General features: G+C 45.2%; 1 protein-coding gene across 1 annotated transcript in view; it reads left to right on the forward strand.

Annotated features, from left to right (window-relative positions):
- CCKAR (cholecystokinin A receptor) overlaps positions 1 to 8,826 on the forward strand; it is a 28,399-nt gene extending 19,573 nt beyond the window's left edge. Inside the window, exons 4-5 of the mRNA XM_083458388.1 lie at positions 4,208 to 4,335; positions 8,183 to 8,826. Coding sequence (XP_083314514.1) covers positions 4,208 to 4,335; positions 8,183 to 8,709 — 655 coding nt within the window. The 3' untranslated portion in view covers positions 8,710 to 8,826. The remainder of the gene's footprint in view (positions 1 to 4,207; positions 4,336 to 8,182) is intronic.
- Positions 8,827 to 20,463: the final 11,637 nt, after the last annotated feature.

The raw sequence follows: 20,463 nt of genomic DNA on the forward strand, positions 1-20,463 counted from the left end.
GGAGATGGTATTAGATGGCATTATTGTTCGTACAACTTAATATGCCAAATTATGGACAGCCAGTCCTTCAGCCTGTCAGTGGGGTAAAATAAGTGCAATGTTGAAGGGTTTGCTTCATCCTATTATAAACATGGCGATTGCATCATCCAGTTTGCCCGCTGCCTTGCTTCAGGAGAAGAAAAGGCTCAGGATTAAACCCTACACAAATCCAGAGTGGAGTCCCCAAGATAGCATCTTGTATGCCTCCCTCCGGCAACTCCAACAGCCAAGCTGGTGCCAAATGTATTGCTCTGCTTTCTATATTTCATCAGTGAGGCCTAGTGGGGGGGGACCTCCCTATGCACTGCCCAGGCTCACTCTCCAGAGAGAAGAAGAGTTTGGATTTGATATCCCGCTTTATCACTACCCTAAGGAGTCTCACAAGCAGCTAACAATCTCCTTTTCCTTTCCTCCCCCACAACAAACACTCTGTGAGGTGAGCGAGGCTGAGAGACTTCAGAGAAGTGTGACTAGCCCAAGGTCACCCAGCAGCTGCATGTGGAGGAGCGGGGAGGCGAACCCGGTTCACCAGATTACGGGTCTACCGCTCTTAACCACTACACCACACTGGAGAGGTCACTTCAGTGCTGCTAATGCAGCAGAAACAACGTGGGAGGCAGCAGTTATGAGCTCCATTGGTTTGCTTCCCCCCAGAGGCACACTCCATTGTCTTGTGAGACAGATGTAGGCCAGCAACCAACTTCCACCAACCATTGGCCATGTTAAATTAATTCCACTATCTGGAGCACTTTATTAGTTCAAATATTTTCAAACCTTCCTCCAGTGGATTCTAAGCAGTTTACTATAAACACCATCCAGCCCAGGTCTCAAAAGTTGCACATGTAGGAGAGAATCCATACAGGGGTCAACTGAGCTCTTCTCCCTCCCTGCCTCTTCCCACTGGACTGGCGCATGCACCTCAACACACCAGCCATTGCATCCCTCCCAATTGATCCTTTCCTCCCCAGGACCAAGTGAGCAGACTAATGGTCTAGCCGCACGTTGCCTCCATGCGCAGCTCTGTGAAGGAGCAGGCCCCCAGAAGTACGTATAGGAGATGTGCACAGACCTTCTGTGCATAGCTGTCAACCGTCCCTTATTTGGCGGGAAAGTCCCTTATCCCAGTGTCGTGTCCTGCTGCTGTCCCTTATTGATGATGTCCCTTAAATTTCCCAGGTTTCAAAGGAAGCAGCTCCTCTCCCTCCCTCCCTCCCTGCCAGCCAGGGAGGAGGGAGGCTCCAACTGTGTTGCTTGGCTGCATTGCTCACCCAATAAGGAGTCTAAGAACGACTGGGGGGGTGGAGCTTGCATGCCTTGTGCCAATCAAATCGGCTGCATTGCCTGGGGACTTGCCTTTGCTCAGCGCTTCCCAGTGGAGAGGTGACTGTGGTTTTCCTTGCTGCATCCCCTTTGCTGGGTTGCTGCACTGTGGGAACCACCGCTTGAGGCTTCGTTTGGCTGCTGGTTGACTAAAATCCCTTATTTTTGCTGCTGATCCCTTATTTTCGAGGCTGCTGGTCCCTTATTTTCAAACCTGTAAGTTGGCAGCTAGGCTTCTGTGGCAGATAAGTGACTGTGCAAGGGCTGTGGGTGAGGATGGAGGTAGATGATAAATTGCATGGCGATCCCCTTCCACATCACCTCTTAAAGGAGTTAATTGGGGGTGTGGATCTCATGCCCATAGTTGTTTTGCACCTATTAACAGGGGCGCCGCCTCAAGTTCCCATGGAGTGATGCAAAATTCAGAGCACGTTTCAAAGGCCAGGAGAGAATTTCAGAATTCAGACAATCAGAGTGATAATAAATTCCACAGAGGCAGCTGTGCTCATTTGTTTCAGGAAAGACAGAGAATAGTGACAACTCAAAGGCAAACCAATTCATTGCGGCTTGAGCATTCTCTCCCCCCCCCCCCCGCCCCCCATAATTTTTGATTATAGTATCTGTTTTACATTTTTTATTAGATTTTCTGTTTTACATTAATTCCAACAACCTTAAAATATCAATGACTTCCCTTCTTCTCTGTCCATGGTTCATTTTGCAAAACATAAATCCCTGCATATAAACTAAACCATTCAGTATTCCATCATTACATCCATCAAAACTTATTCACACTGTTGAATTTATCTTCATGCTGCCCACGTTTTCAAATAAACACCATTTTCCTCCATATATTCAACAAACATTTTCCAATCTTCTTTAAACGCATGTTCTTCTTGTTCTTTTACTCTATATATTAAGTCTGCAAGTTGTGCATATTCTGTTGACTTGAGTTGCTGTACTTCTTTGGTTGGGACCTCGCTCATTTTCCATTTCTGGGCTAAAAAACCACAGGCCGCAGGACTAGCATACATAAATAACCTCTTTTGACACCTGGGAATTTCCATCTGAATTATCCTCAACAAAAAGGACTCTGGGTTTAAAAGTACTTTTAAACATTTTTTTCCAATTCATTATGGATTATTTCCCAATACCCTTTTACAGGTCCACCACATATGAAAGAACGTCCCCTCAGTCTCATTGCATCTTCTAACACTTATCTGATTCAGTATTATATATCTTAGCAAGTCTACTTGGAGTTAGATACAATCTGTAAATCATTTTCAGGTAGTGGTCCTTCAAGGAATAACATTGTGGCTTGAGCATTCAAGGAGTGGAGCACGTATTTTTTCAACTCACTTAAAAGGGGGAATATAAGCAGAAAGGGGCTGTGGGCTGTACTTCTATGACCTTTATCCCAAACATCCACAAAGTTTCAGAGATGTCTCATGTAGGGAAGGCTACATATATCAATCCCTATGTACCTGGACTTCCTTGGATCATGGAACCTTCGAGTGGGATCCAGGACTCATTTGAGTAGGCTTGCTTCCTTAAATGCTGTCACACCTCGTCTGAAGCCAGGCACCGCAGCCATTTCTACCCAAATTGCCAAGCATGAACGGCGATTATGCCTACACCTATTTTCGAACATAAGGGACGCGGGTGGTGCTGTGGGTTAAACCACAGACCCTAGGACTTGCTGATTAGATCAGAAGGTCAGCGGTTCGAATCCCTGCAACGGGGTGAGCTCCCGTTGCTCAGTCCCTGCTCCTGCCAACCTAGCAGTTCGAAAGCACGTCAAAGTGCAAGTAGATAAATAGGTACCACTTCAGTGGGAAGGTAAATGGCGTTTCCGTGCGCTGCTCTGGTTCGCCAGAAGCGGCTTAGTCATGCTGGCCACATGACCCGGAAGCTGTACGCCAGCTCCCTCGGCCAATAAAGCGAGATGAGCGCCGCAACCCCAGAGTCAGTCACCACTGGACCTAATGGTCAGGGGTCCCTTTACCTTTTTATTTTCAAACACATAGTACTCAGGACATCTGACATATTACATTTTCAGTGGCACATCCAAGATGCAAACTGTCTGAGGGGGAGAGGGAGTGAATGTAGGACCATTCTACTTTTTTTTACAAAACTATCACTTGTCTCCGGTGTCACTGAGTTTGGGGAAGTTTTTAATGTTTGATGTTTTATCGTATTTTTAATATTCTGTTGGGAGCCACCCAGAGTGGCTGGGGAAACCCAGCCAGTTGGGCGGGGTATAAATAAAAAATTATTATTATATTTGTTATGTACCGAAGTTCTCACCCTGGGCCAGCAGGGGGATACTGTAGATAGTTCAGGTCCACATATGCAAATAAGGGATCGAAAGTGACGTTCAGTGATTGGATAGTTACAGAAAGTTGTTACTGTTACGTTGTACTGGAGCTCTATATAAGCAGGCTGGCTGAACCTTTCAGTTCAGTTCTGTTCTGGCCTGTGAATAAACAAGAGCTGTTTGAAGAATCGCTGTGTTGTCTGATATGTTCACCCACAACTTAACAATATTATTAGGAATTACTGATCTGCAAAGTGAGCTGAGCAACTAAAAGGGGTGCAACCCCCCCCCCCATAAACCTTTCCATGTTTCAGAACAAATACTGTGGGATATCTTTTGTCAACTCTGACAAGTCATGCTACTAACATTACACCCTTTTCAACTGTGAGCTATAATAATTACACTTGGTTTTAAAACAAGAGGAGGCAGTGCACCCAGAATCAGCTTTAGCCCATTTCAGAGATGAGAAAGAAGATGGTGAGAATATTTTAACTTTTTCTCTGCTGGTCTAAGCCTCTCTTCTTGTTTCTGCAGGTACATCTTCCAGCTCCTCATCCTTTTCCTTATCCCAGGGATCATAATGATCATTGCGTATGGCTTAATCTCCTTGGAGCTCTACCAAGGGATCAAATTTGATGTCAGTCAGAGGAAGTATTCACGAGGTAATCTTCATGACCAGTCCCATTCACCTTCTTTCACTCAGATGTGAAAATGTGATAAGCAGATGTAATGGTTCTAGGGGTTGCTCGTACGTAAGTTGCCGCCACTCCTGGCTAGGTTACCTGGTTGAACCCTTTCTGTCTGGACAGCCTCAAGTTTCGTGGCTGCCTCAGTCGCTGGCAGAATCCGTCAGTGGGCGTTTCTTGAACCTTTTCCAGCATAAAAGCTGTTTGATGCCCAGTCTCCTCCTACTCTCCTTAGGCGGAAGTCTTCTGCGCAGGGAGGGTGTGGGCAGCGGAGTACCCGTACTCTCTCCGCTGGTCTCCGGCGAGGAGTCCTGGAGCCACCTCTCCGATTCCCCCATCTGCCCCGCTTCTCCACTGGTGTTACGCTGATTTCCTTCCCCAGTGGATGGGCTGCCTCTCTCCCTACTGGGACCCTCTCCGGCATCCCTCTGGAGCCTTCTCTCCATCTCCAGCTCCGATGGCAGTTCCCTGACAGCAGACATTTTTTTTCCTGGTAAAAAAAATCTGCAACAGAGCAGTCTTGCAAATGTCTCTGAGTTACGAATCATAGCCAGGATTTTTTTAAAGCATTAATTATTCCGTGTGTGTGTGTGTGTGTGAATGTGTGTATTTGTGTATGTGTGCAATTGCGTTTCTTCCCCTCTGGTATTTTCATTCACTTTTAACAAGAATAGATAAATGATTATTTGCCACTGCTTCTACTAAAAAATAAAAATAAAAAGTGCCGTGTTGGGACTCAGTTCCATTCTAATCAGACATTAACTATCAGTAGCAAGGATTAAATAGAAAGAGCACCCCCTGGCTACAACCGCAAATCTGGGGGGGTTGGTTGGTTGGGGGGTACGGAGCTATTCGATAACTTGTGATATCAAAGCTTCACAAGAACCACATCTCTCCAGCTTCAGGTGAAATTGTCTCCTGACTAACTAATCTCACCAGAATCCCAGAGGCTCTGGCAAAAAAGATTTTTGATTGTGCAGAGGGGAAAGTGCCTTGTTTTTAACGTAGTCTATTACAAAACAGGCCTTTTGGAGAAAGAAATATTTACTAGTAAGCTACATGAGACTAGGTAGCTCAAAATTGCACTGGCATCGGGTCCAACGGTGCCAGCTGGTTAATGAGCCTAGTAGTGTACTATAATCATTGAGCGTGTTTTTTCTGAGGCTAGATGGTGTTATTATGCAATTAATCCTGATGGAAATGGAGGCCTCTGTTAACAGAACATTTTGTACAAAAAAAGTCACTTTCAGAGAATGATCAACTGCTATTATGCCATTAATTGCACCAAAATAGCACGAGCCTACCAGGCAATACCCTGAGATCAAAATAAATATGTGTCCGGGCATCCATAATTCCTGAAATTAGCAAAAGTTAGAATTAATAAAGGTTATAGGCTAAAATTGGGCCAAACATTGCTGGATTGAGTTTAGGATAACAAGCTGTGCCAGCTTGACATGGCTTGCTAGGGAGAAACCATTAGCGGACAAAGGCTTGAAATGGCCAGTCGTTAGTCCAACAGTGGGAGCCATGGCAAGACAGAAGACTCTGCAGAACAGAGAGGGTGAAGTTGCCAGGGTTACAGTGGGCAATGTTAACAGGAAAGGGGAGTCGTTTTTGGCAAGGATTTAGGGGGAGAAGGAGAAGAGGCTGTACCCAGAGACCAGGGAGCTGTTGCTCCAGACCCAAGCTTGCTGAAGAGAAACGACAAGAGACACTCTTGAGGTGTTACGCATGCCCTCCACTGAAAGATTCAGGTTGTAAATATGTGCAAATAAATCATATTTCACGGAGACACCATTGCCCTCCATTGTGCCTTAATTTTCTGAAGGAAACACAAGACCCCTGGAAACTTATGAACTGTTTGGGCAGAGATTGAGGCGACCTCAGTGGCGTAGCGTGGGTTGTCAGCACCCGGGGCAAGGCAAGTAATTTGCGCGCCCCCCCCGCTGCACTGTCCCTCCCTCAGATAGTCCCTCGCTCTCTCTCCGCACTGCACCGCACGCCTGGCACCCTCCAATCCACAGTGGGCGGCGACCCGGCGGCTCGGATCGGAATCGCACAGCCAGCACTGCAGTGAGAGTGAGTGAGTGAGCCAGGTAGGGGCAGAGAGCTGCGAATGCGAGCATGCCCCCCCCCCCCGATGTTGCACCCGGTGCGGCCGGCCCCCCCTGCACCCCCCACGCTACGCCACTGGGCGACCTGTAACAATATTGTATGTACTTTGAAGACTTTTCAGCTCACTTTGTCTGACTGACTGACTGACTGACTGATTGATTGATTGATTGATTATTTGGTTTTGAATATTTCTACCCTAACAACTAACCAATTAAATTTTAAGCTATTGAGGCAGGGACGCGGGTGGTGCTGTGGGTTAAACCACAGAGCCTAGGACTTGCCAATCAGAAGGGTGGTGGCTCAAATCCCTGCAACGGGGTGAGCTCCCGTTGCTCGGTCCCTGCTCCTGCCAACCTAGCAGTTCGAAAGCACGTCAAAGTGCAAGTAGATAAATAGGTCCCGCCTGGCGGGAAGGTAAATGGCATTTTCGTGTGCTGCTCTGGTTCACCAGAAGCGGCTTAGTCATGCTGGCCATATGACCTGGAAGCTGTACGCCGGCTCCCTCGGCCAATAAAGCGAGATGAGCGCCGCAACCCCAGAGTCGGCCACGACTGGACCTAATGGTCAGGGGTCTCTTTACCTTTAAATAATAATAATAATAATAATAATAATAACAACAACAATAACAACAACAATTATTATTATTATTATTATTATTATTATTATTATTATTATTATTATATACCCTGCCCATCTGGCTGGGTTTCCCCAGCCACTCTGGACGGCTTACAGCACATTAAAAATTGTAAAACATTGGACATTAAAAAATTTCTGATACGAGGTTGACTTTAGAAGACAGGTGTCTTCTGAAAGTCAGATAGATGTTTATTTCCTTGACATCTGATAGGAGGGCGTTCCACAGGGCGGGCGCCACTACCAAGAAGGCCCTCTGCCTGGTTCCCTGTAACCGCACTTCTCGCAGTGAGGGAACTGCCAGAAGGCCCTCCAAGCTGGATCTCAGTGTCCAGGCTGAACAATGGAGGTGGAGGTGCTCCTTCAGGTTGTTTAAGATATGATCAATAGGTAATAATTACCAGGAAGGAGAAAAGGTATACAGACCATTATATGTGGGGGCTCTGTTCCTGACCCCAACAAAGTGTGCATAAGGTTATTACACCCTGTTCCCCCCTGCCGTCATTGTGCCCCCTATTCTACCCCCCATTTTGCCCTCTTCTGAGTCCAAAAGGACCCACGTTTCAATGGTCACATGTCAATTGGACGTGTGCAAAACGGTTGCCCCTGTATATTAAGTTCCCATGCACCACACACACACCGTCCTCAGATATTCCAGCTGCCACACTGTTTCTGAATCACCCTGAGTCCCTAAATATAGTACCATCCGTATAGCACTGGTCCATATCAAGTCGCAGAGGAAATTACCTCAGTCCAGATATGGCTCAGACAGTACACCAGAAGGCGGGGGCCTGTCATATGAAGGTGGGTAATTCTCATTCTTACAGAACCCTTTCTAGATGCAAAGACTGAAGCATGCCTCTAATTTCAGTGGCCCAAAGTGTGTGCCTTGGCTTTCAGAAGTTGAAAAACATCCCCCCCTACACTCACACACACCTGATCTCACACACTGGCCTTCAAAAGATATTTATTTGCACATTTTGATGTGTATCTTTTGCCAGCTGTGTGGCGGGTTTTGTGCCCTCACATGTTGTGTGCTCTTGATAACGGGATCGCATTTGCTCTTCCCGTACAGAAAGTAAAACCAGCACCAGCAGCAAATTTGAAGATAGCGACGGGTGCTATCTGCAGAAAAGCAAGAAGAAGAAAAAGATGCCCCTTCAACAGTTTCCATCCAATAGGAGCATCTCCAAAATTGAGCGGCCTCGAAGCAATTGCTCCACCGCTAACTTGATGGCCAAGAAGCTGGTCATCCGAATGCTGATAGTGATAGTGATCTTGTTTTTCGTTTGCTGGATGCCGGTCTTCAGCGTCAACGCCTGGCGTGCGTTCGACAGGGTGTCGGCGCAACTGCTTCTCACGGGAGCCCCCATCTCCTTCATACACTTGCTCTCTTACACCTCCGCTTGTGTGAATCCCATTATCTACTGCTTCATGAACAAACGCTTCCGCATGGGTTTTCTTGCGACGTTTACCTGCTGTGCAAAGCAAAAGCTTCCAGTGGCCAGAGCAGAGATGGCAGAGGAGGAGGAAGGCAGAACCACAGGAGCAACCCTTTCCAGGTATTCTTACACCCACATGAATGCCTCTGCTCCTCCCTGAACATGCCCAAGGCGGCGAATCGGTTATTTTATCTCCTTCTGTGGTCTTGACTTGTGTTTAAACCATCTGCCATGCCTTTGTACGAACATGCTTCAGTAAAGTGTAGGAGAAAAATAATTTGCGAAAGGTCTCCCATCAGTCGGCAACACTTTTCGGCTTTGGGTCTCAAAAATAGATAGAAGTTACCTCAGGTAGAAAAGGTCAGTGACGATGGGGCACATTGGAGAGGCTGAGAAACTGTCATGGGCACCGCCATAAAACAACTCTCAGGCCAAAAAAAATGGCTGTCAGTGGGGACCTGCCTTGTCAGAAATGATTGATAAAATTACCAAGAAACAGAAGACAAGGCAGAAGTTGGGTTTGAGGCCAAACACTAAACCACCTATTTGCCCCCACCAAGAACAAGAAGAGATTCCATTTCAGAGATGGAAAATGGGTGCTGTGCGGCGAAACGTCCACCCACAAAAGGAAAAAAAATAAAGGGTGGCAAATGTCACCCATCCCCAAAAGCAACAGACTTTGCCAATAGGCTTTGACGTCACATTTTTAGTCCAGGCACTTCCACAAAGAATCACCGTTATTTTATCTGTGACAATTTCACACAATAGCTGGAGGTACGCATCAGATCTGGAAGAATCCCAAACCAACTAAATGAAGCCTTGATCTGATCTAGCAGAGTGCTTATTATGTTCCTAATTAGTGGGAATAACTATAAAACAAAGCAATCAGCAATCGGCAATCACTTGATCTGTCAATGTTTTGAACTGCAGCTATTAGAGGGTTGCCCTGACCTCAAGATTTGGTTCAGACGCCAATCCATTACTTCAGAAAACAACTTGATTTGGATTGAATCCCAATTTAGAAAAATAAAGCTATGGTCATTCCCCGTTTAGATTATAGGGAAATTGGGGGGGGGGGGGAGAGGGTTGCTAGCCATTTTTTCTTTTGATAGAAATGGATAGAATAGAATAGAATTTATTATTTATACTCCGCCCATCTGGCTGGGTTTCCCCAGCCACTCTGGGCAGCTTCCAACAAAGCTTCCCTAAAGAGGGCTGCCTTCAGATGTCTTCTAAAAATCTGGTAGTTGTTCTTCTTTTTGACATCTGGTGGGAGGGCATTCCACAGGGCAGGTGCCACTACCGAGAAGGCCCTCTGCCTGGTTCCCTGTAACTTGACTTCTCGCATTGAGGGAACCGCCAGAAGGCCATTGGCGCTGGACCTCAGCATCCAGGCAGAATGATGTGGGTGGGGATGCTCCTTCAGATATACTGGATTAAATTTGCAGGCAAAGTAGCAACTCCTGAGTGAATCAACCCTGTCAAATTACTAGGTCCAGGTTTTTTTGTACTAGGCCCCTTCAATCTGAATTGGGGAGAGGACCAAAGCAGAGTTAAGGTTTTGTGGGGAATTGTTTCAATATGAAAATGGCATACACTGTAAAGTTACTCTGACCTGCATCATTTCAGAGTGTTGTAGCTAGGCTAATCCAACAATGAGCACTTTGATCCAGCCAAGTCTCTACTTGCCTCACACCTGATGTCAGGTGTGGCATCAGATGTGAGGCAGGTGCATGGATTGGGGTGAGTAATGGCCTGGTGGGCCAAACAGATGGGCCAGAAGTTCCCTATCCCAGGAGAGAGAGAGTTATGATGAATGGGGGGGGTGTGGCTTCAGATTTCTGCCCAATTAGCACCAAAGGTCGCAGATCACATAAGCTAAGTGCAAAGCTCATTGGCACAGAGGGAGAAGGACTTAAATGTCCAGCATTTTCTTCCAAGCAATTACCACTAGCAGATCTAGCAAGGAGCAGAGGACAGCTAAGAACAAGGCATTATGTTCCTGCAACATTGCTTTCCCAAAATATTGTGATTGGAGAACCCTGGTAAAAAAACACCTGATTTTTAAGATCTTCCAAGGATACCCTGTTGGTCCTTCCACAACCAGAGGATTGTCACCAGAGGTGGGTGGAGGCCTTTTCAGCGATAGCAGCCATGCCATTCCTCAGGTGATTTGTGAGGCAGAGAGAGAAATAACCTTCAAACACCTCTTTAAATCATGTATATGCTTACCTTTCCTGGACTCCAACTCTTCATGTTTTTTGCTTTGTACATTGCTCAATTTATCTTGTGATGATACAGTTGTGTTTTGTTTTCATCTAATTTTAATCTAGTTTTTAGGGCAAAATGATTGAACGTTGTGTTTTCACTGTTCTTATGTAGACTGCTTAGAGATTTTTGTTATATTAAATGGTATACTAATGTTATAAATAAATAAAGTAAAATATAAAAATGGCACTAAGAACTAACTCACTGTTTAGATAGGTCATTTCCTGGTCACACTGATAATCTTTTTTTTTCTTTTTTCTTTAAATACCCCTGGGATGCAACTGTGGGCTGCCCATAATAATCAGTAGAGAAATCCAAGGTATGGGAGCTGGAATTAGCCATCAGTGATACTCCAATCCTTGTTTGATTCAAAAAAATAGCAGCAAAGAGGACAGCTCCATGCTGTTTCCCACTTTGTTCTTAAATAAACATCCTGCTAATTAAAGTTCCAAAGCAAAATTAAATTCATTGCTCCTGAAAGGAGGTGTGGCTGGAACAGCAGAGCTCTATGAGGTGCCTTCTTCTTCAGCAATAACTCATAGCCGAGTAAGATTGTCTACCATGAACACGGTCTTATCAGTGAGTCCATAAGTGATTGTGGAGGCCAATTCTGGATCCGCATGTCCTTCCACAGTGGGGACATGGGCTTCTGGGCAGGAGTTGATCACGGTGAGGGTTTGCCAAGCATGCCTTCCTCTTAGAGCGTTTCTCCCTTTTGTCCTGAGTTCGAGTGTCTTCAAAGGCCATGACACCTTCGGTAAAGGCTGTTCTCAGATTGGAGCGCTTGCAGGCCAGTGTTTTCCAGTTGTCGGTGTTTATACAACATTTTTTTAGATTTGCTTTGAGTGAGTCTTTGAACCTCTTTTGTTGACCACCAGCATTACACTTTCCATTTTAAAGTTCGGAATAGAGTAGTTGCTTTGGAAGACGATCATCAGGCATCCGCACCACATGACCAGTCCAACAAAGTTGATGTTGAAGAATCATTGCTTCGACACAGGTGATCTTTGCTTTGTTCAGTACACTGGCATTAATTCTTTCCAAGTTTCTTTCCAAGTGATGTGTAAAAATTTTCAGAGATGCTGTTGATGGAATCTTTCTAGGAGTTGGAGATGGTGTTTATAAGTGGTCCATGTTTCACAAGCATACAGTGAGGTTGGTAGTTCAATAGCTTTGTAAAGAAGCATTTTGGTTTCTCTGCGAATGTCCCGGTCCTCAAACACTTTGCACTTCAATTGGGAGAAAGCCACATTCACAGAGCTCAGGCGATGCTGGATTTTGGCATCAGTGTTGGCCCTTGTGGAAAGATAACTGTCCAGGTAGGAGTGTAGTTCATTCTGTATACTGCCAATTAGGCTCCGAGTGATTTCGTCTTGCAGGTAAGGCGTTGGGCTGAAATGGACAGAGTAGCTTACACTCAGTGCTTTTTTTCAGTCAGAACTCACCGGGACTCAGGTATCTTTGATGCTGACATTCATTTCTTCAACCCCCGCAAGCCATAGGATCAGGTAACACCCCCCCCCCAAGTATACATACCAATGCTTTGTGGTCTGAGGAATAAGAACTATGCAAGCAAATGTATGCAAGTGTAGAGGTGATGTACATAATAGAATCATAGAGTTGGAAGGGACCCAAGGGGCATCTAGTCCAACCCCTTGCAATGCAGAAATCTTTCACCCAATGTAGTGCTCGAACTCACAACCCTGGGATTCAGTCTCTCATGCTCTGCATACTGAGCTGTCCAGCTTTTGATTTATGCTCAACAAGGAATTTAACAAGGAATTTAACAGCCAGTGTGGTGTAGTGGTTAAGAGCAGTGGACTCGTAATCTGGTGAACCGGGTTCGCGTCCCCGCTCCTCCACATGCAGCTGCTGGGTGACCTTGGGCCAGTCACACTTCTTTGAAGTCTCTCAGCCCCACTCACCTCACAGAGTGTTTGTTGTGGGAGAGGAAGGGAAAGGAGATTGTTAGCTGCTTTGAGACTCCTTAAAGGGAGTGAAAGGCGGGGTATGAAGTCCAAACTCTTCTTCCTCTTCTTCTTTATTATGCCCTCCCCCGACCCAACCAAGGTTAAATGGATTTTATTTAAAATTATTTTTGGATTGGACTAGGAGTATGATGGAGCAATGCAGAGCAAGAAGAATGAACGGCTGCCGAATAAACAGTAAACAGCAGAAGGAATGGAATGTGACCTTGTCCCATCCAGATAAACACTGCAAAGAACTGAACAATGGAAGACAGTAATTAATTCTCCCCACACACCAGGTCTGAAACAACAATGCTTATAATAAATAATAATAATGATAAAATTTTATTTATATCCCGCCCTCCCCAGCCAAAGCCGGGCTCAGAGTGGCTAACAACAATAAAAGTAACACAGCATTCTAAAATCAATTCATTCTAAAATTAATGGCAACCATTGGGCTAGAGTTCTATGAGAATCACCAAAGGAGGGAGTCAGACTGTGCCTCAGCCAAAGGCCTGGTGGAACAGCTCTGTCTTGCAGGCCCTGCGGAAAGATGTCAAGACCCGCAGGGCCCTAGTCTCTTGTGACAGAGCGTTCCACCAGATCGGAGCCACAGCCAAAAAAGCCCTGGCTCTGGTTGAGGCCAGCCTAACCTCCCTGTGGCCCGGGACCTCCAAGATGTTTTTCTTTGCAGACCGTAAGGTCCTCCGTGGGACATAACAGGAGAGGCGGTCCCGTAGGTACGAGGGTCCTAGGCCGTATAGGGCTTTAAAGGTTAAAACCAGCCCCTTAAACCTGATCCTATACTCCACTGGAAGCCAGTGCAGCTGGTATAGCACCGGGTGAATGTGATCCAGTGGCGAGGACCCTGTAAGGAGTCTCGCTGCAGCATTCTGCACCTCCTGGAGTTTCTGGGTCAGTCTCAAGTGAAGGACTACACATGTGTAATGGATTTTATACTTATAAGATGTAACAGAGGCCCTACTTGTAAGGAGGCTCTGTTTGCAAGAATGATGTAACAAAGATTGACAGATGACAACTGAACACTACATAAGAAATGATGCAGCTATGGGAGGAAATGATCAACACATGTTTGCAACAAGAGCAGGAAACCTGATTTTAAGAAATTGTATTAAATTAAAGTAATTTGGTTGGATTTGTAATAATTTGGAAAATTAATAAAAATAATTGGAGAGAGTCTCATGCTCTAACGACTAAGCTATGATGTGCAAGGACCAATTCCTTATTAAGATTGGCTAACAGGGTTTCTTATCACCGAGGTTAGGAAGGGCAATCATGCAAACTTGGGACAACAGAAAGGTAATTCTGCCAATCCCTTCCGTAAAGGAAGTATTCAGGATAGAATAATTCCATCCAGGCATGCCAACCCTGTGTGCCTCTGCACCCCACCAATTTCATTTGTGTGATACTTGATTTCCTAAAGATTTGTCCATTACTTTCAGGGTGATTTCTGTGCAGCATAACTTCCTGGATACCACATGTATCCATTTAGATGCAAAGGTACACTTGAAATTGTTTCATGGTAGGATTGCCATATGTCCTCTTTTTCCAGGACATGTCCTCTTTTTCATGGGTCGTCACAGCGATCCATAGTTAAAAGGAGATGTCAGCAAATGTGTCCTCTTTTTTGTTCTTCAAAATATGGCAACCCTAATTTATGGGCAATGTCTGCTGAGATCTTAGCGGGGGGTGGGGGGGTGGAAGGTAGTAGGAAATTGGATGAATAAGAGCTTTAAAGTAACTGAAGGGTTCTGGTGCCCTGTTGAGTTCCTTGCCAGCAGCCCAGCAGAAATCCCAGGTAGAGCACTCAAAATGGAAGATCATGCAAAAATGCAATATGCCTGTGTCCGCAATTTATATATGTAACCCCCAAAATTCAGCATTTTGGTACAAAGTTGACTACATTTAGAATTTATTTTTTAAAAATAGTTTGGAGTACACAGAACATCAACTACATGAAAAGGCAAAATGCAATAGAAGTCATAAGCCATTTCTATGAGAGGTTTGGAATGCCCTGAATTTACATACAGGCTATAAAAATGTTTCCTCTTCTATTTTACTGCGTAGATGATTGATGTTTGTATATCTGTGTAAGTAATTTTACAGCCGAATCATGTAACTTCTCTTTGTGTTTTCCTAAGTGCTTATTTTAATCTGTCTTGATTATACTGTTTGGATGTGCTGGTTAGCTACAGGCCAAATTCTTCACTCTCCAGAACAAGAGACAAAAACGGGCATTACACAATTTATACTCAGTGTACGTATTTTCTTTTGTGAAAGCTTGTTCTGAACATCCACATAGAAAGCTATGTAATTTTAACACGCTGGCTTTCACACTAGTATGACTACAAATGCATCTGTTTAAAAAAGAAGTGTTGGTAAGATGGAGGATGGATGGCGGCTAACGGATTGAGGCTGGATCCTGACAAGACAGAAGTACTTTTTCTGGGGGACAGAGAGTGGGCAAGTGAGGGAGACTCCCTGGTCCCGAAAGGGGCAACTGTGCCCCTGAAAAACCAGGTGCACAGCCTGGGAGTCATTTTGGACTCACAGCTGTCCATGGAGACGCAGGTCAATTCTGTGTCCGGGGCAACTGTCTACCAGCTCCATCTGGTACTCAGGCTGAGACCCTACCTGTCCTCGGACTGTCTCTCCAGAGTGGTGCGTGCTCTGGTTATCTCCCACTTGGACTACTGCAATGCGTGGGGCTACGTGGGGCTACCTTTGACGGTGACCCGGAAACTAGAACTAATCCAGAATGTGGCAGCTAGACTGGTGACTGGGAGTGGCAGCCGAGACCATATCACACCTGTCCTGAAAGACTTACAGCGGCTCCCAGTACATTTCTGAGCACAATTCAAAGTGTTGGTGCTGACCTTTAAAGCCCTAAACGGCCTTGGTCCAGTATACCTGAAGGAGCATCTCCACCCCCATCATTCAGCCCGGACACTGAGGTCTAGCTCCCAGGGCCTTCTGGCGGTTTCCGCACTGCGAGAAGTGAGGTTACAGGGAATCAGGCAGAGGGCCTTCTTGGTAGTGGTGTCCACCGTGTGGAACGCCCTCCCATCAGATGTCAAGAAATAAACAACCACCTAACTTATTATTATTATTATTATTATTATTCATTCATACCTTGAAACCCCACATGACAGGGGTCTCAAATGCCTAGAGTATACCTATGCAATGTACGTGTGTATAATTCTTCCTGCTTAGTGTAGCAATGGAGGGAAAATTTGGAAACCTTTCATGTTCACATGCCATGATTTGTTGCTACCTGACACACACTGCTTTTGAAGCCATCAACATTTGCTTCAATGCCGAGAGAGCATTTCATTCCATAACGTGCAAACACAGCAACGAACACAAAGGAGAACATTTTAAAATATCCAGCTTTGCACCGCATTGTAAAAGGGTTATTTTGACTATTCAGCTCAGCATAATGAAGGGTTTCTTTCTGTCTTTTGCCCTGCAATAACGCAGGTGATCTCATAGCGCAGGGGGTGGTAAATTTATGTTTTTAACATAAGCAGAAATTTAATTAATGGTGATTTATACAGCATCATTAGTGTACGTACAGAACACTTTATATAATAATATAAGTTAAAAATACTTTCTTGCCTGGAAGAGCTTCCAGTGTAAAGTTATGTTGCCAGGTTTTCTTCACATTCTGTAACAAAGGAAACCCAGTCAAGTTTGCATGGAGGAGAGATTTGCTACATATACTTTCTTATCGCATATTAGTGAACTATCGACTGGTTTGGCACAGGCAAACATCAGGGAATAAGTTATGTGTGTGGATGAAGCAATGAAAATCTACTGGGTGTGTGCATGTTATTCTTTCATTTGTGGAATATGCTGCCAAGGAGTGTGGTGGAGTCTCCTTCTTTGGAGGTCTTTAAGCAGAGGCTTGACAACCATATGTCAGGAGTGCTCTGATGGTGTTTCCTGCTTGGCAGGGGGTTGGACTCAATGGCCCTTGTGGTCTCTTCCAACTCTATGATTCTATGATTCTATGATTCTATGATTTGTTATTATGCTGTATATTTTTGTGGTTTGATATTGTAAACCGCCCTGTGATCTTTGGATGAAAGGTGGTATAGAAATTTTAAAAAATAAAAATGAAAAAGTAATATTACTGCAGGCAGAATATCGGTATCACCTTAAAAGCAAGGCTTTTTGATGGAAGCAGTTTGTTCATCACACTTGCCCTCAAGTAAACAGATTTTCCAGGTTTCTGTACTGTTTAAAAACCTGCAAAACCTGCTTGACCAAAGGTGGCAAGGCAACAAAATAGATGCACACACCAGACAGCATCATGATGGGAGCCTTTTTCAAGCACTTTGTTTTCCTAAAATCTGTTAACGTCCATAGATATTTTGAGACCTGCATAATTTTAGCAGCAAAATATATGGTCATTTGTGAAGACCCATGGAACATAAAGAAGGCTGATCACCGAAGAATTGATGCTTTTGAATTATGGTGCTGGAGGAGACTCCTGAGAGTCCCATGGACTGCAAGAAGATCAAACCTATCCATTCTGAAGGAAATCAGCCCTGAGTGCTCACTGGAAGGACAGATCCTGAAGCCGAGACTCCAATACTCTGGCCACCTCATGAGAAGAGAAGACTCCCTGGAAAAGACCCTGATGTTGGGAAAGATGGAGGGCACAAGGAGAAGGGGACAACAGAGGACGAGATGGATGCATTGTGTTCTTGAAGCATGAGTTTGACCAAGCTGTGGGAGGCAGTGGAAGACAGGAGTGCCTGGCATGCTCTGGTCCATGGGGTCACGAAGAGTCGGACACGACTAAACGACTAAACAACAACAACATGAAACATAATAATCAGTATACATGCCTGTGTACTCGTGTGGTCGATGTGATACTGTATATTTGCCATGATATTTGTTGTAGGAGGGGCACATATGAAAAACACCAGATTCAATGCTAGACATACTAGGAAAAATATTGTTCTGCTAGTACACCTGGGGTCTGTAGCAGCAGAATGGAGGGAAGGAAAACAAAACAAGCTTCCATTTCACAGACAAAAGAGAAGTTCATGTTCACCTTAAGCTGTATCATCAACAAACATGCTTTTTAAATATTAAAAAAGGAGAAGAGGAAGTTACTGCAGAAGGATGAGAAAGGGAAGCGGCAGAGGGTTGAGCTGACAAACACCACGTAATTATCCTGAAAACTGAATTCACCTGCTCCTGCCAAGGATGATAATGATGAGGATAGATTTATTAAATTTATTAAATTTATACACTGCATCCATCTCTGTCTTGGGGATAATCTGTCCCTTTAATGTGAGACTTGGAAGATAAAAACCTATTGCCTCCAATAGGAGACTTTTTCCAAGCTCTGTCCCACCTCCTGCCAACCTGGCAGTTCGAAAGCACGCCAACGCAAGTAGATAAATAGGTACCCCAGCAGCAGGAAGGTAAACAGCGTTTCTGTGCGCTCTGGTCAGGTCAGGGCCAGATTTAGGTTTGATGAGGCCCTAAGCTCCTGAAGGTAATGGGACCCTTTATATGTCCAGCTGTCCTTTGTCAACAACAAATGGTTGCTGTTTTTTTTTGCGTTGAGTAAATGCTATATGGTGATTTATGGACCTAATAGGTATCTAAAGCCATTTGCACATAACAAAATATGTAGTTTGTCAAAGTACTTGTTAAACTGAAATACAATTAAGAAGAAGTATATTAATAGTGAAATAATTATTAAGCTCTAACTGTAAGCAGGTTTTATTTGTTTTTTATCTTATATTTTGGAACTGTACATCCAGGTTTTATCTCTTTAATTTGGGGGGGGGGGCAAGAGAGTGGGGGCCCTAAACTATAGCTTGTTCAGCTTATACGTAAATCCGGCACTGGCTCTGGTTTCCATCACAATGTTCCCTTGCACCTGAAGCGGTTCAATCCTGCTGGCCACATGACCCGGAAAGCTGTCTGTGAACAAATACTGGCTCCCTCAGCCTGAAAGCGAGATGAACACCAAAACCCCATAGTTGTCTTTGACTGGACTTCACTTCCAGGATTCCTTTACCTTTACTCTTCTTCTTTTTAACCTATCCTGGAGACTGCAGCAGGGGAAAGAAAGTTAACTCCTGCCTTCCCAGCTGTATTTACAAGGAAATCAACCCCTTCCCCAAATTGGAGGGAAGCGAATATTTCCACACACACCCCAAGCCTTATTGCTAGCAGAGGAGGAAAGTGAGTGTTAATAATAATAATAATAATAATAATAATAATAATTTATTATTTGTACGCCGCCCATCTGGCTGGGTTTCCCCAGTCACTCTGGGCGGCTTCCATAGAAACCAAAAATACACTAAAATATCACACATTAAAAACTTCCCTAAACAGGGCTGCCTTAAGATGTCTTCTGAATGTCAGGTTTATCGCTTTGACATCTGATGGGAGGGCGTTCCACAGGGCGGGCGCCACTACTGAGAAGGCCCTCTGCCTGGTTCCCTGTAGCTTTGCTTCTCGCAATGAGGGAACCGCCAGAAGGCCCTTGGCGCTGGACCTCAGCGTCCGGGCAGAACGATGGGGGTGGAGACGCTCCTTCAGGTATACTGGGCCGAGGCCGTTTAGGGCTTTAAAGGTCAACACCAGCACTTTGAATTGTGCTTGGAAACGTACTGGGAGCCAATGTAGGTCTTTCAAGACCGGTGTTATGTGGTCTCAGCGGCCGCCCCCAGTCACCAGTCTAGCTGCCGCATTCTGGATTAGTTGTAGTTTCCAAGTCACCTTCAAAGGTAGCCGCACGTAGAGCGCATTGCAGTAGTCCAAGTGGGAGATAACTAGAGCATGCACCACTCTGGCGAGACAGTCCGCGGGCAGTGTGTGGTTGTGTGCATAAGCATGCATGTGTGGTTGTGGTGCATGCATGGTGCCTACCGCAGCTTATTTCAGTTTGCAAATGTGTCCACGGGCCCTGCAAAACATGAAACGACACATTGCATGAAAGAGCAGGTAGTCTTGTTTGTGTAAGAGATTTTACTTGCAGTGCTGCTCTGCAGGATAGCAAGAGATTGCCCAGAGCCTCCCTATCAGGGAAGAAAGGGTGAATGGAGATGTACATCAGGAACAAGGGGGAGATAAAGACTGACATTGGGATTTGTTGCCCATGGATCCTGCCGCCTGAGGCAAGCACCTCCCCTTGCCTCATGGTTGGGTTGGCCCCGAGATGGCCTGATGATTATACCTGTGATGGCACCACTGAGCCTGCTCCAGGAATAAAGCTTACTGGGAAATGATTTACAATGAGTTTTTAAAAAATGTTTAAAATAACTTTTGTTAAAAAAAACCAGAAGCCTTTTTATTAGGAATTATAGGTGCAGAGAGGGACGCGGGTGGTGCTGTGGGTTAAACCACAGAGCCTAGGACCTGCCGATCAGAAGGTCGGCGGTTCCAATCCCCGCGATGGGGTGAGCTCCAGTTGCTCGGTCCCTGTTCCTGCCCACCTAGCAGTTCGAAAGCACGTCAAAAGTAGAAGTAGATAAATAGGTACCGCTCCGGCGGGAAGGTAAACGGTGTTTCCGTGCGCTGCTCTGGTTTGCCAGAAGCTGCTTAGTCATGCTGGCCACATGACCCGGAAGCTGTACGCCGGCTCCCTTGGCCAATAAAGCGAGATGAGCGCCGCAACCCCAGAG

The sequence above is a fragment of the Podarcis tiliguerta genome, assembly GCF_965153285.1.
Source record: "Podarcis tiliguerta genome assembly, chromosome: 9".
NCBI lineage: Eukaryota > Metazoa > Chordata > Lepidosauria > Squamata > Lacertidae > Podarcis > Podarcis tiliguerta.